This window comes from Diplotaxodon limnothrissa, linkage group LG23, assembly GCF_057381915.1.
Source record: "Diplotaxodon limnothrissa isolate DT_005_m linkage group LG23, D_limnothrissa_male_GT1.1, whole genome shotgun sequence".
Classification (NCBI taxonomy): Eukaryota; Metazoa; Chordata; class Actinopteri; order Cichliformes; family Cichlidae; genus Diplotaxodon; species Diplotaxodon limnothrissa.
In genome coordinates, this window is record NC_140617.1 from 47,875,682 (window position 1) to 47,892,245 (window position 16,564).

At 40.8% G+C, this 16,564-nt stretch overlaps 1 protein-coding gene across 4 annotated transcripts in view; it reads left to right on the forward strand.

Moving 5' to 3' along the window:
• dmd (dystrophin) overlaps nt 1-16,564 on the forward strand; it is a 305,560-nt gene that overhangs the window by 108,175 nt on the left and 180,821 nt on the right. For all 4 annotated transcript variants that reach the window (XM_085348560.1, XM_085348556.1, XM_085348558.1 and 1 more), the window contains one exon: nt 10,075-10,271. In XM_085348560.1, the coding sequence (XP_085204686.1) occupies nt 10,075-10,271 (197 nt within the window). The remainder of the gene's footprint in view (nt 1-10,074; nt 10,272-16,564) is intronic.

The window sequence follows — 16,564 nt, forward strand, 5'->3', positions numbered from 1 at the left end:
ATTTTCAGTGGGAGAAACATTTTATCACTCTTCAGTCTGAAGAAGTCACCAAATGATACTGTCCCTCCTTGACTGTCTAAAGAGATTCTCCATACTGTAGGGCCTTCTGTTCACATGCAGTCGTTCAACCTCTGCTTAAAAACATCTCTGGATCACAGTTCTCACTAGCTACAGGCCTATCTAAGCTAAGCTTCCTTTTCTTTCTAAATTTCTGGAGATCATTTTCAATCAGCGAATGGCCTTTTTGGAAGAGAATACCACTCTAGAGGTTTCAAGTCTGGTTTCAGAATCTTACACACCACTGAAACATCTCATTTAAGAGTTTTTAACCACATGTTTTTAGCTATCGACTCTGGTGACTGTGTTGTTTTTATACTTTGCGATTTAAACGATGGGTTTGACACAATCGATCATGAAGTTTTACTGGATCAAACCTTCTGTGCTAGCCTTTGAAGCCTCTGCTCCTTTCTCGTGTGGAGTTCCACAGGGCTCAGTTTTAGGCTCCCTCCTCTTTTCTTCTACCAGCTCCAACTTGGTTCCACAGTAAGAACGTATTGTATTTCATTACACTGTTACGTGGACGATACCAAGATTTTTGTCCCTCCTAAAAGTAATGAAGCGTTTTCTTCTAGACTGCTGCTCAGGTGTCTTGGAGACATAATGGCTCTTAATGTTTTCAATTTTAATGAGGAAAAAACAGAAGTGATGGTGTTTGGGCGTACGACTCGGACCCTTTTTGTCGAGCTGTGTTCCTTTGTTCAGTACATCAAGCCGACTATTGCAAACCTCTGGGTTGAGGTGGACGCTGAAATTTGACAGTCAAATCAGGGCAGTGGCAAAATTGAGCCTTTTCCAGTTGAGGCACTTGGCCAGCATAAAGCTTTCTCAGCAGCACTTTGAGACAGTAATCCACACCTTTGTTACTCTCTGCTGGATTACTGTAATACACTTTATGTAGAGGTTATTGGCTCCTCAATCACTACAGTTGGTACAGGACAGAGCCTCAGATCTTTTCACATGCAGAAATTTGAGTATGTTTCTCCCATTTTAGCCTCACTCCACTGGCTGCCCATGAATTAAGTTTTAAATTATTTTATTTGCTTTTAATGCCCTTAATCATCTCGCCCCACCCTATCGCTCTGAGATGCTACAACCGTCCTTTTATCTCAGGTCAGTTGATCAGCTGCTCCTCAAACTAAGCATAAGCTAAGAGGAGACGTGTCTTCACTGTTACAGCTCCTAAAATATGAATGATTTGCCTTTACACCTCAGACAAGCCTCTTCTCTGTCTGTTTTTAAATCTCTTCTTAAATCTCTTTTCCTCGGCCTTTGACATCATGTGGGATGTTTATTTAATTTAATTGATTTTTTATTTTATTTTGTTTTATAGTATGGCACTTGTTCTTGTTCTGTGGCTTTTTGATTCCTATCTGTTTGTACATATTTATTATTCATCAGTTAGGTCCATTGATGTTGTTTTTAAAGTGCTTTACAAATAAAGCTGGAATGGTCTGGTCTGGTAAAGTTAGAGAGAATAAAGCCTGGGTCAAAGATTATTCCAAAAATGTGATCATTAGTGAGTGTGCTTACTACAACAGTCGCTGTCATTGTCTCTTCTGAGGCAGAAAGTAATCAATCGAGATATCTTAAAGTGTTCCAGATAAGAGAATAAACTATAGAGAAGATCACAAGGAGTTTCACTGTCTTTGTGCCTCTAGAGAAATCACATGACAAGGTGTCAAGAGAGGCTCCGTGGTACTGCATAGGGACATCAGGGGTGGCAGAGGACATGTATGAGGGCAGGAACAGTATTGAGAAGGCATGGGAATTGATAAGAATTGATAAGAATTTAGCAGTCCATGGAATGGAAATCACTGATTAGTGATTTCCATTCCATTATAAAAATCACTAATCAGTTAGATTCCTTATTGATTCTTGTTGTGTTTGCATTGGCTCCACTTTAAAAATGATGCCACTGCAAAGAAATTCATGTAAACCAACTGCATGCTGTGAGTCAAGTGTTTTTGCATATTAGAGGTATATCCCTTCTTTGTGATCAGCGTTGTGGTCGTTACTCACAAAAAGTAATTATTACACATATTACAAAGAACACTCTTTTCCTCAAAGTAATGCAGTACACTACATAATTACTCCAAGGAGAAAGTAATTCATTATATTACTTGTTACATTACTTTCATGTTACTCTGTAAAGTATCTGAAACACACTGTGTCATAATTACTGTTTAATAACGTAAACCTGAGGCCCCACACACCAACACAAATCCATATTCTAATGAGGACACGTGTTAACTTTCTCTTAGTATTTAGGTAATCACACAAAAAATAGCACAAAGAAACTTCAGAGCAATTCTGTTCTACTTTGTCGTCATCAGTTTGTTACCTGTTGAAGTTCAGCGTCTGCCTGCGGGGGTTAGCATTCCCTCAGCTTTCATTCTGGGTTCTTGGCTAGCTTAGCATTATAGGATATTGTCTGTGCAGATGCTTACAAAGAGCCAAAGTGCTAACAGCAAAATGCAGCTATTTCCAGTGTAACTGGAACCAATAAGCGGGATCGATAGATAAGCAGACTAAGAATTCCAAGAATTGGATCACTGGAACTGGTTCTTATAGAGAACAATTTTCTTGATTCCTACCTCTAGTAATGGGGGTACAGACAGGAGGAAAAAAGGATCTCAAAGGAGGCTCATGTATGTAGCAGAGGAGGACATGCAGAGTGTTGCTGTGACAGAAGAGGGTGAAATGGCGGCAGATGATCTGGTGTGGCGACTCCTAAAGGGAGCAGGTAGAAGATGATGATTGACGGTCTGTAGATTATAATCCCTAACAGGGTAAAATTAACATTTGAGACATTTGTGTTATTGGTGATTGTTAGTATGAAATACCCAATCATACTCAATGGCTCAATCATACTAGAGTAAAGATAGGATAGAACTTCTCTAAATATAAGTCAATATGAGTTTCTGTGTATGTAGATAGCAACACATTTACAAAAGATGGATTTGTATTTATTACCAGTTTATCACAGTTACCATGAAATCACAAACAGATTGAATGGAAGCCAACTTGAGACTAGTCAACTGCAAACTAATAGCTCACCAATAGCAAATGCACGATACAGAGTACCTTTTAAACATTTTGTTCATAATTTTTATCGATAGAATTTCGAGACAAAACCAAGTGGCAGAAGGCTCCCACATTTGGTGGCCTCAGAATCTCATCTCTGTTTTGTTTTGGGTTTTTTTGGATAATGTGGTATATAGCTGGGTGTGCAGCGACGTGTCTGAAGCCGTGGTCCTCAGGCAGAAAAGGTGCCCACTCCGGGTCCAAGCCCCAAATTGAGGAGCTGAAGTATCTTGTTTATGAGTGAGGGAAGAGGATAAGGTAGACTGACAGACGAATTGGGGATGTAGCTGCAGTGAAGCAGTTGCTGCACTGGTCCAGTGAGTAATAGGTGAGCATAAAAGCAAAGCTGCCCATTTACCCCTACTCTCACCTATGATCACAAACTTTGATAATCACTGAAAGAATGAGATTGTGGATACAAGCTTTGGAAATGAGCTTTCTCCAAAGGGTAGGGTACCTCCACATCATCATAGTGATTCAGGCATCTGACAAGAATGCCTCCTGGGTGAGGTTTTCCTGACATGTTTTATCTGGAGGAGGCCCCAGGGTAAATGTGGGGATGGATGGATGGATGAATAGACTTAGTAAATATAATCAACAGCTTTTTACCCCTCAGCTGTAAAAGGTCGTTGTGGTTTTAACATCTCCCTCTCCAGCAGGTGGGCGGAGTGGACACCCAAGTTTGTGATAACTCAAGAATGAGGCGTGTAAGCAATGTTCCCTCTAATTTTTCATGTGTCTGAGCGAGCACACAAAACCCCTGAGCTTATTAAAATAATCAAATTACAGCATTTATGTTAGACTACTTTTAATTAACTGCTTTAGCCCACTTACAATGAATATTTAAAATATCTTGTTCATGACCTGCAGCATGTTAACACTACTGGAAGTAAAAATAACTTCAACTCCAATTTTGAAAACACAACTTTCTTTTTTTTATATTTTTATAAAGCTCTGACTTGTATGATGAGTCTGTGGTCTGGGAGAGAGTCTGTAACTCTGTCTACAAATACAGTAAATAATGACCAATGTTGGGTAATTAATTATTTTGTTACTTCTTCAAAAAAGTAACTGAGTTATGCAAACAACAAAGTGTTTTGCAGCTGTTTACCTAAAAATGCAGCCAAGGTGTTTTTAAACAAACATTTCAAACTATTTACAGAACAATCAGCTGTTCTGCATCAAATCTGATGCCACACAAATTATTTGTGTCGCTCCAAAAATAATTTCTGTCCACTATGAGATGAAGGAGAACAACAGCCTGATACCTGCAGGCCTGACAGCAGCAGATGTGTCACTGCTGTAACACCTGTAACACTCAGCAGTCGCCTCATTGTTCTGACACACAACAACACTACTGACTACACTACACACTAACTACACACTAACTACACACTAACTACACACTGACTACACACTAACTACACACTAACTACACACTAACTACACACTGACTACACACTAACTACACACTAACTACACACTAACTACACACTGACTACACACTAACTACACACTAACTACACACTAACTACACACTAACTACACACTAACTACACGCTCACTACACTACACACTAACTACACACTAACTACACGCTAACTACACACTGACCACACACTGACTACACACTGACTACACACTAACTACACACTGACTACACACTAACTACACACTAACTACACACTAACTACACGCTCACTACACTACACACTAACTACACACTAACTACACACTAACTACACACTAACTACACACTGACTACACACCAACTACACACCGACTACACACTAACTACACACTAACTACACTACACACTAACTACACGCTAACTACACACTAACTACACACTGACTACACACTGACCACACACTAACTACACACTGACCACACACTGACTACACACTGACCACACACTAACTACACACTGACCACACACTGACTACACACTAACTACACACTAACTACACACTCACTACACGCTAACTACACACTAACTACACACTAACTACACACTGACCACACACTGACTACACACTAACTATAACTACACACTAACTACACACTCACTACACGCTAACTACACACTAACTACACACTAACTACACACTGACTACACACTGACCACACACTAACTACACACCGACTACACACCGACTACACACCGACTACACACTAACTACACACTAACTACACGCTCACTACACTACACGCTAACTACACGCTAACTACACACTAACTACACACTAACTACACACTGACCACACACTAACTACACACTAACTACACGCTCACTACACTACACGCTAACTACACGCTAACTACACACTAACTACACACTGACCACACACTAACTACACACTGACTACACACTAACTACACACTGACTACACACTAACTACACACTGACTACACACTGACTACACACTGACCACACACTGACTACACACTAACTACACACTAACTACACACCGACTACACACCGACTACACACTAACTACACACTAACTACACGCTGACTACACGCTCACTACACTACACACTAACTACACACTAACTACACGCTAACTACACGCTGACCACACACTGACTACACACTAACTACACACTGACTACACACTGACTACACACTGACTACACACTAACTACACGCTAACTACACGCTAACTACACACTGACTACACACTGACTACACACTAACTACACACTGACCACACACTAACTACACACTAACTACACACTGACCACACACTGACTACACACTGACTACACACCGACTACACACTAACTACACGCTGACTACACACTGACTACACACTCACTACACGCTAACTACACGCTAACTACACACTGACTACACACTGACTACACACTAACTACACACTAACTACACACTGACTACACAAGATTTGTGCTAAACGTCTCAAATCTCTCACATCTCAAACACGCCGTCACTCCTAAAACTTCCCCCTCCCTAAACAACTAAAGGTCATGTTGCCATATCGTTTTTTGATTGGTCCACATGGTACATTTTTCCACCAATAGGAAAGGCTGGGAGTTTTGTTTTTGCTCACAGGCTTTCGAGCGTTTTCCTTATAAAACGCTGTTTTTACCGTTTCTTCCTGCAGTAAATATAAACGACGACAGTATTCAGGAAGAAAACCAAACATTGCAGATATTTTATCATAACTCTGGTTTTACGTGGCCGATCAACACGATTTAAAAACTGGTATAAAGTCCACACTTTGTCCGTCAGTTGTTCCGTCTGTCCTGCTCACGTCTCCAATGGTTGTACACGTTGTCATTAACGTGGCTTCACTCCACATCAACCGCTTTGCTAAAACACCGGTGTCGCACATAAGGACGCTGTCACAGCCTGTCAGCGACGCTGATTGGCTGCGTATATATGAATGTGAATCGCATCATTGGCTGGACTGTGGGATAAGGTGACATCGTTCTAATCCCACACAGGAGCAGCCAGTCACTGACTCACACTGCAAAACAGAATTGTTAAAGTTTTAATTTTAATTTCAATTCAGGTTAGATTTGTTTTGTGCGCAACGCAGATTTTCTGTGCGCAGAGACGTGCCAGCAGTGCGCAACTGCTCACGCGCAGCTTAGAGGGAACGTTGGTTGTAGGAGCTTCAAATTGATACCATAGGTGTATCTACTAAAAATCTGAGTTTGAATCTCAGTGACCACAACCTCAAGCTCAGAGATCAAGTTTTCATGAAAATCGCGTGAATGTGATAACTCAAGAAGGAGGTCAGTATTTTCATATTGATACCATATGTGCATCTATGAAGACTCTTGGATGAGTTTGAAGCACAGTGACCTTGGCCTCAAGGTCAGAGTTCAGAGGTCAAATTTGTGAAAATCTTGTAGATGCGATAACTCTTGAACAAGGCAAAAGAAAAGTGAGTGGACTTCCAGTCCTTAGACAGTCCATTTAATGTACAGTTTCTGTTTTTGAGGAGTATGCTACCAGCTTCTGAGGTGTCAACAGTCAGCTCACTCAGTGGTGATCAAGAGGCACATTATGAACACTACTGCAGAGTATGTGATGTGACTAGCTTTTATTGGCACTGAAAAGGTTTCTTGTCAGTATCATAGAAAATGTTTTCTTTGGTTTAATATTTACTCAAAGGAATTTCAAAAGCCCTTGAACTTCCTTGTTGTGCATATAAAGCACACTGTTGTGATTTTAAAAAGGCACTAAAAGAATTCAACTTTAATCACTGTAGTTTATACGTTGCTGATAATTTTGAGAGCTGTATTTATATGATGAAGACCTTCATAGGGCGTTTATCCTGCATATAACCCTTGTTCTTGATTTCATTAGTACTTTTTTCCTTTTTCTCCTCCCACTGTTTGTCTTGTCTTTTGTGTATTTCTCTCACCGGTGTTTCTCTCTAATTCCTCTTTCTTTTCATTTGTTTTGCACTGTTGTCTTTGTTCTCTTCTTCAGCCGGCCATTAAAGCACATCCAGCTGCAGCAATGCAGCTCAGGTCGGAAACTTTATCTCTTGGAAGCCATATTTTCCAAAAAACACTAGCAAACTGTGGAATACTGGTTAGATGTAGTTCCCACAAACTGTTTTCAGATTTTTTCTGAACATTTCATTCAGGACTCAGCAAAGTCCCGAACTAAATGAAAGGATTTGTTAGGAATAAATATTAGTCTCTGAAAATATTTCATCAAATATTTTTTCAGGAATAAATTGAAGAATTGTTTAAATACACACTAATGACAGTTTCATAATGCGAGGTTACTGAGACAGATTTAATTACCTCAAGGCATAGAGACACACATACATTACGCTTATACACACCTGAAAAGTACAGTATACACTGACACAAACTCCCACAATACCTCATAAAAATGCATACATATGTAGCAGAGCCGTGGTAAAATGATTAAAGTGGAGATCACAGATTGGACTTACAGAGTCTAAACCACTGAGGGATGTATACACACACTTGCAGATGGTGGCATTATTTATGGAACTGTTTATTCTTCTCAGAGAAACAATAACACCATAAGATTTCTCTGTGATAAATCAGTATTCCACAGCCAAATGTGTGACTCATACTCTAACTTTATTTCTCTCACAAATTGCAATGACACACATCATTCCTGGCAAGCTTGCCGCACAGACTATTTCCTCTTGGTCCTGTTCATTATTCTTAGCTGTGAGCTAACTGCACTCCACACATCATTCTATTAACATCACCACAGCAATCAGTTCATTAGCACTCCATCGTCATCCGTCTTTCTTTTTTCTTGCTCCTCTCCTACTACTGTGCCATCTTTGTATCTTATATGGGATTCACTCATTTGCCCCACAGCAATTGCTCTCTTTTAATTATTTATTTTGTTTATTTGTTTGTTTTTTGTTGTTCATTTTTGGGGGGTGGGGGACATCTTTATTAGCTAGTGCAGTGAAAATGAGACACGAAAGCAAGAAGAGAGAATGAAAAGATGTAGCAATGGCCCCTGGGTAGTAGTTGAACCTGGGGCTACATCCACACTAGCCCAGATAGATTTGAAAATGGCCGAAAGTCTGTGTTTTTGCTGCCCACACTGTGAGCACCGTTGTGAAATGTATGAGTTTTCGAGAGCATTATGAAAGCGCTGCGTTTTCCATGAGCAAAAACGCCGTCTCAGTGTGGACGGGAGAGGAAAGAATGTTAAAATTAAAGAAAATTAGTGTGGACATAGCCTGGGTTACTGGATTTAGCTTTGTGGCATGTCGACGCCTTTGAGCTAAACATCACTTAAACATCACTTATGACCTCAGTCATCCAGGTCATCGTAGTCTGAAGAGCCTGGAAAGAAAAGCATCTGGTTTGAAAGAGGAGTGAAAGAAGCATCTATGTCCACTGTGAATGACCATCTTTGAACAGAGGGCGGAGCTTACCACACCAACTGTCTGCCATCTATAATCCAGTTTTGAGATCCTTCCCAGACGCCTTAACGCCCACTCACATCCTGGGCCATTTGACCTCAGTAAATCACGTGATAGGGTGGGGCCAGGTTTCACAATGAGCTCACCCGAAGCCCTGGCTGATTGTGACCCACACCCAGTTTCACACCCTGGCTTGTGTGATTAGGTAGAGGATCAATAGGGGGTCCATGGTCCCCTTTGGGGGACACTCCCATGGGGCTTAAAAGTGGGATTCTCCACCAAGAAGCTTCTCAGATGAGAGGTGAAACGTCTTCAAGGAAACTTAAAGAAGTCCAGACGCTTTTCTTTCCAAGCTCCTTAGATGCCAAAAAGTGACGTTTTTGGATGAAGACTTTCTGAGTGAAGTCACCTATTGCTTATTTAACTTGCTGTTATACTACATACTGAATATGATTTAAACAGCTGGTTCTTAGCTTTAATCTGAATTGAACAAAAGTATTTTGTTGGCAGTTTACAATTTTTTGACAAGCATTTCTTTTAACAGTTCTCTATTTCCAGTGACTCAAATGTAAGCTTACAGTTCACCTTAAAGCTGCTTCATGGGACGGCTATTTCTGAATCACAGCATGTGTGAGGGTTTGAATGCCACACAGACACAATGGACACCAATGTTTATCGCTAATGAAAACATTATGGTGACAGGAGTGTCAGAACAGTGGACAGGTAGTTGGTGAACTCACTGAAGGGTCTTTCTTTTGATCTGTAGTTTTCATACCAGGCTCATCTTCCAGTGAAGATTCCTTCTGTGCCAAAATAATTATCTAATACAGTCGTATTTTAACACACGTGAATATAGTTTATTTTATATCTATAGTTTGGACATATCACCCTCGTCAGACAACTTTCGGTCTTGAAGAACTTTTTTTTCCAGAAATGTTTGCTCTATTGTCATATTAGGTGACATTTATCACAAGTGGCTCGTGATATTTAGGATAAACTTCACTCTTCTCACTCTTTTCAGATGTGGCAGTGGCTCACCCTGACAAGAAGAGTATCATCATGTATGTGACGTCACTCTTCCGGGTACTTCCGCAAAGTGTTTCTATGGAAGCCATCCAAGAGGTGGAGACGTTACCTCAGGCAGCCACAGCCAATATCACCCGTGTGACAACAGAGGAACACTATCAGATCCAGACCAAGCAGCGCTTCTCTGAGCAGGTTAAACACCAACACTTGTGAGACTAACTAAACCACAGACACGTTCTCATCCCAAAACGTAACATACCGACACTATGTGACAAATCGTCAGTATGTTACGCCTTTGGAAACACGAGAACTGTTGTAAACTTAGTTTACTTTCTCATCATGGTTTGCTTGGGAAAGCACTATCTGATACAGTTAAGGTTGTGGTTAAGGTTAGGGTTAGAGTTGGAAAACACAGGGAGCATCATCCAAAGTCCGGAACGTATCATAGGGACGCGGAAGGTTACCTTTTGTGTTACTATGAGACGCCTCGGGACGTGGCAAATCGTTGGCATGTTACGCGTTGGGAAAGAGAATGCTCTGAAACCACGCATGTGGAACTCAGCAGCTATGCCCAAAAAGGCCATCAAGCAAACGAGAGTGTCTGCTCTGTGAGTGCATGATGCTGGTACCTCTGTGCACAAAGCTTCATTCTACTGGCTAGAATTACCTGACTTTTGACGAATATATGGATTAGCTCAGCGTCGTCGATAGTTTTTACGAGGGCGATTTATTTATTTATTTGGCCATGAGTAAGTTTGCTAATAATGATGGAGCTAATAGAAGCGGTCAACAGAAAAAAAACAATAGTAGCGCTGTTTTAACAGCACCCTCTTTCATCTGCGAGCAAATGCCCCCTCCTCAGAGTGCGCCCAAATGCTTGTTGATGGAGCTGCAGGAGCTGCTGATAGCCTAGCATACTCAGCCGGATGGTTGACACGTACATGCTCTTGCAAGTCCGGCGTGTTTGAGTACTTTGCTCGCACTATACGTCTGCACAAGTGGCACACCGCTTTGGTTACATCCTTAGGTTTACCTCTTTCATCTGGTTTGAAGCCAAAGAAATCCCAAATTCCCGACTTTATATTTTTTTAGTGCAGTCAGCGTTAACGCGCCGTCATCATGACTAACGCGATTAACAGTCAACCCATCTAGAGCGCAGACTGAGTCAAAATCCCTGAAATGCCTCTGCCAACGCATTTGGCCAAATTTTGTTCCTTCTGCGCTCCAGATGAAAGCGTTAAAAATTGTAATCAGAATCAGAAAGACTTTATTTATCTTTAACTTTAAATCGGATGGAAAGTTTAGTGGCCAGGATACGAGGCTGCAGAGTGTTGAACGCTGATGAGAAATCAGCAAACAGAAGTCTGGCAGAGTCAGGGAGCTCCAGATGTTTGTGGATGCAGTCCAAGATGAAGAGTTTTGCATCATCGACGCCTCTGCGTGCACGGTAAGCAAACTGGAGGGTCCATCAGGGGGTCAGTTGCTCTTACGATGTGCTGTTTTATGATCTTCTCCATGGCCTTCATCACCAGGGAGGTGAGGGCCACAGGACGAAGATCATTCAGAGACTTTGGGTTGTTTCTTTTGGGGATGAGGATGACTGTGGAGTGTTTCCACAGCTGGGGGACGGTGTGACTGTCAATTAAGTGTTGAAATAGAGTCCAGAACACACTTCCTAGTTGCCCTGCACAGTGCCTTACAACTCGACTGCTGATGTTGTCATGGCCGGGTGAGCTCCTCTTCCTGGTCCTCCTGAGGGCTCTCACCACGTCCTCAGTCCTGAAGGTGAGTGCAGAGCTGCCAGGTTTGAGTGAGGATCTGGACTCCTCAAGCTGGATGATGTTGTCCATCTCAAACCTGGTGTAGAAAGCGAGGTCATCAGGGAGGGAGGAGGGGTTGCTCCCCTCCACCTGGATGGTTCTGGGGGTGGTGACCACAGTATTCACAGAGGCCATGGTTTTGAGGCCCTGCCAGGCTGAGTGGAGGTCCCCTGTGGTATACTCCAGTTTAGCAGTTTTTATGGCGCTCTTGACCTCCCTGTTGACCTCCTTTTTATCCAGAAGAAAATCCTCTTTTTTTTATTAAGGATTTCCTTGAGTTCCTTGGTGATGCAGGGTTTGTTGTTGGGGTAGATGGAGACTGTTTTTGAGGGGATAATGTTGTCAACACAGAAGGAGATGTATGATGTCACCGTGATGACTTATTCGCCGATGTCATCAGAGGTAGAAAGAAGGCTGTCCCAGTCACTGGCTTCGAAACATCCTTGTAGGGTGAGGATACTTTCCTCTGTCCACTGCTTGATGTTTTTGGTGACCTTTTTAATCCTCTTGATGACTGGGGTGTAAGCAGGGGCCAGCAGGACGGTGTGACGGTCTGAGAGGGGGGAGGGCTATAAATGCATCTGGTACAGAGCCATAGCATTTATCTAGAGTCTTCCCCTGATGTGTGCTGCATGTAACATACTGTTGGTATTGGAATATATCGCCTATCGACGATTGTTGGACTGACGATTGCCGACTGGAAAATGTTTACATATGCCCAACCCTACTTAGAATAGGCAGTATGTGAATGTACAGGAGAGGAGGATGGGATATGCTTTGTACAAAACGTGACAATGAGCAACATGACATTTGTCTGATCTAAACTAGCGTCTGATAAAACAGTTAAGGTTGTTGCTAATATTTTGTGCAAATCATAACTATATGACACACTGTCCTGTAGCTGCTGGGTGCTAGGTATGCTACCTTTTTACCCCTCAACGCTGAAATCTTCTGAAAGTCTTGTGAATGTTATAACTCAAGAAGGAAGTCACCGAGGATTTTCAAATTGATAACATTGGTGCCGCTACTAAAATGTTCGATAACCTCAAGGTCAAGTCATAGTTGGGATTTTCACTATATCGGTAATTTGTGTTTTGATTTGTTTGAATTGTAAAAGCTATATACCTATTAGAAATAACAGGATGACCACCTGTCTAATATTGTAATGGTCTCTTTTGTGCTGCCAACCCAACCTTTGCCCATAGAGGCATGGACTCCACTAGATCCCAAATGGTGTGCTGTGGTATCTGGCACCGACATGTTAGCAACAGATGCATAAGAAATGAAACATCTTCAAAAAAACAGTCCAGTCGCCGTCTTTTAAATATCCTTAATCTTCGAGAATAATTACTCGCAAGAGAGTGAATCTGCTGCAGCATGCATGTGTGATGACTTCTTTGTCTATGTGCCTCTTAAGCGCTACACAGACGGGTTGCGGACTTTAGATGTAAGGAATTTAATTCCAAGAGTGGCAATGAATATATAATGGCAGCTGTTCCCGGCTTAATGCTGTGATGGTGTTGAGGTTTTATGATTTCTGGAAGTTGTGCAGATACTCAGCTGTATATGCTTACTTGGTGTTCAAAGCTACTTCTTCACCTGTGCTGTTCATTGCTATGTTGTTGCCACATTATCCATACTCTGCAGTACTGCACATTATACAGCTGAATGAGTGTGGTTATATTTGCATAGTAGCCTATATTATCAGCTCTGAAACAGAATTCTTAAACCCAGGTACAAAATATACTTCTAAATATTAACATGGCCATCCCACCTTCTCAAAGTGGGCTTGTAAAATTCACAACAGAACCATTTGTTTATACTGGAACTGAAAGAGATGAAGAAACTGAGATCCTTCAGTGTTGTCTGAATAGCTTTTAATCAGCACTGTATGAGAATGCAATGTAATAAGTGCAGAATTAAACAAAGAAGTTTAGATAACTCTGAAAGTCAGATCTATGTTGAACCTGTTAGCACTGCTACTCCTGTTGCAGCAATGACACACACAAAAGTAAACAGGAAATGACGTGGTGTGAAACATTGAGGGTGAATAACCAAACTTGCAAAACTTAAATAAACTTTAAGTTTATAAAGTTAATAAATAATAGTAATAAATATTACTTAAATACTAGAAACTAGAAAGATAATTCATTAAAAATTATGCTACTTCATTATTTATCATCTTGAAATAACTCATTACTCTAGCACCCCCATCCTACTGAATAGGACAACTGGAATAAAATGGATAGATGGATATCTAGATTGCAGTCTCAGAGGCAGCATGGCAAGCAGATGTTCTTTTGCTCACTAATTTCCTCCTGCTTGTTCTGTGTAATTCCTGGGAACTGCTGTCCATGCTGGAGGATGCGGTCACAGCATCACCCAAAATATATTTCATTATTTCAGTTGTTACCTGAATGAAAACGAAACTCTAAATTAAGACAGAATCTTTGAAGAGAGAAAAATAAATATCAGTCAGAAACAAGATCAGCTGGCTCTGATGTTTCAGGCTACATTAAGCTGAGATCAGTGGAATCCTATTGCATGCATATTGCAATTCAGTTCAGTTCAAATCAGTTTTATTTATACAGCGCCAAATCAACAGTGGCTTCAAGGCGCTTTATATTGTAAGGTAGACCCTACAATAATGGAGTGATCTTCCTGGAATAACTGCTGGTGATATTAATATCTCACTGTTTATTCAAAATAAGCACTGACACTGTTTCAAATTAAGAGTGTTCATGTAGGATTTCTTATGTTAGAACCCAACTGCAGTTCAGGAGGAAGGCTTAAGTTGAGGAGGAAGAGGATGAGCTGGAGATGAGAAGGTGAGAGTAGTGCTGGAGGAGGCAGATGATGAAGATGAAAAAGCAAAAACTAGAAACAGATAATGAAAAATTTTCAAATTGTCAAATATTGTTTGAAATACATATTTGTGATTTAAAAAATTCAACTTATAATTATTATACTGTTATACTATTTATCTAATGCCTGTGTCCGTTAATTGAGATTTGTCCGTATTCTTTTATCTGAAACAGCAAAATGATTAAAACAAGATTTTCTTTCTTTCCTTGATGATTGCTGAACCCAATCGTGCAACAAAATATAGACATTGTAAGGAGGAAAATAGTCATAATTTCTATGTAAAGTATGTATGAGTGATTGGAGCTCCATGATGCCTCATGGGGTGAGGATGAGCATGAGAAAGGTGATGGATCAGCCCATTATGGGAGGAGTTTGTTAATGATCTAAAGGCAGCTGGGAACACGGGTCCCACTGCTCAACAAGGAACATGTACAGGCCCCTCTTATGTTTGCCAGTGTGCATTTAATCGATTCAGAGAAAGCGTGGCAGAAAGTGCTATAGTCCAAAATCAAGCTCTTTGGCATCAACCTGACCTGTTGTGTTTGATGGAAGAGACATGCTGTATGACCTGATGTGTGACTGTTTGGAGCTGTTTCTCTGCTAAGGGCGACTTCACTGCATTAAGGGGCCAATGGCCTGAGCCATGCAGTGTGAAATTGGCGACAAGAACCAGCATCACAGTGACCCAAAACACACTACCAAGGCAACAAAGGTGTGGCTAAAGAAGAAGCACATCAATTAAGTAGTCTAAGCCAGTCTTTAGACCTCATAGGAAATCTCTGGAGGAAGCTGAAGCTTTGAGTTGTCAAGCAGCAGCCAAAAAAAGACCTAAAGAATTTAAAGAAATCCTTCTTTAGATGTGTGCAAACCTGGTGACCAGGGTTTCTCCATTGAGTACTAAATCACATCTTGTTGAAGGATCAAATCCTTATACAAATACTACTGTCACTCAGTGACGTGCAAATCAGTGTATAACTTTCATTTAATTCTCTCTCTCTCTCTATTAAAATGGAACTAACACAATCTGCAGTGGAGCAGATAAGTCAAATAATAATCCCCTCCACTGTGTGTGAATAATATCTGCACTTCATGATCCTTATTTGCCTTCTATGCAAATTACATAAATTCTGTTAAAATCTCCCCATCCAGGTTACTAACATAAGACACGGGAATATTTCAGCATCTTTCTAGAAATCATGATCTAATGTTGGCACTTCACATTATGATTGGCCAGCTGTACTAAGGTGAGAAAAGCTCTAGTTACATTACTCTATTTTTATAGGTTGTATGACTATTTTTTGTTTCCCACATTTGTGTGAAAATTGATCAAGAGCATGACAACCATGTCCCTGGACAGCAAACATGTTGAGGGGAACTATAAGCAGTTTTGATTACCATAAACCAGCCCTTTGCTTAGGCCACGCCTCTGTTTAGTTGTACTGTCTGAAACAGCCGATTACAAAAAACAGTTATTTCTGGGAAAACCCACAAACAGTTCTCTGGCAATGTGATTACTGACAAAGTGCCTTAAAAAATAAAATCACTTAAAATAGTTTGTTTTACAAAGTTAGCAATAGCTCTTAAAGAAAAAGCACCATCGTATTACTATTATTCATTATATTATTCATCCATTTTCTACTGCTTAGCTGGGTTAGGGTTACATATGGATAGGATTACATATAATCTCTCCAACGTGTCCTCCCAATAAACCATGCCTGAAACACCTAATTTAGGATGCATCCAGAAAGCACCCGAGTCAAATTCAATTCAATTCAGTTTAGGGCGATTGTGGCTCAAGAG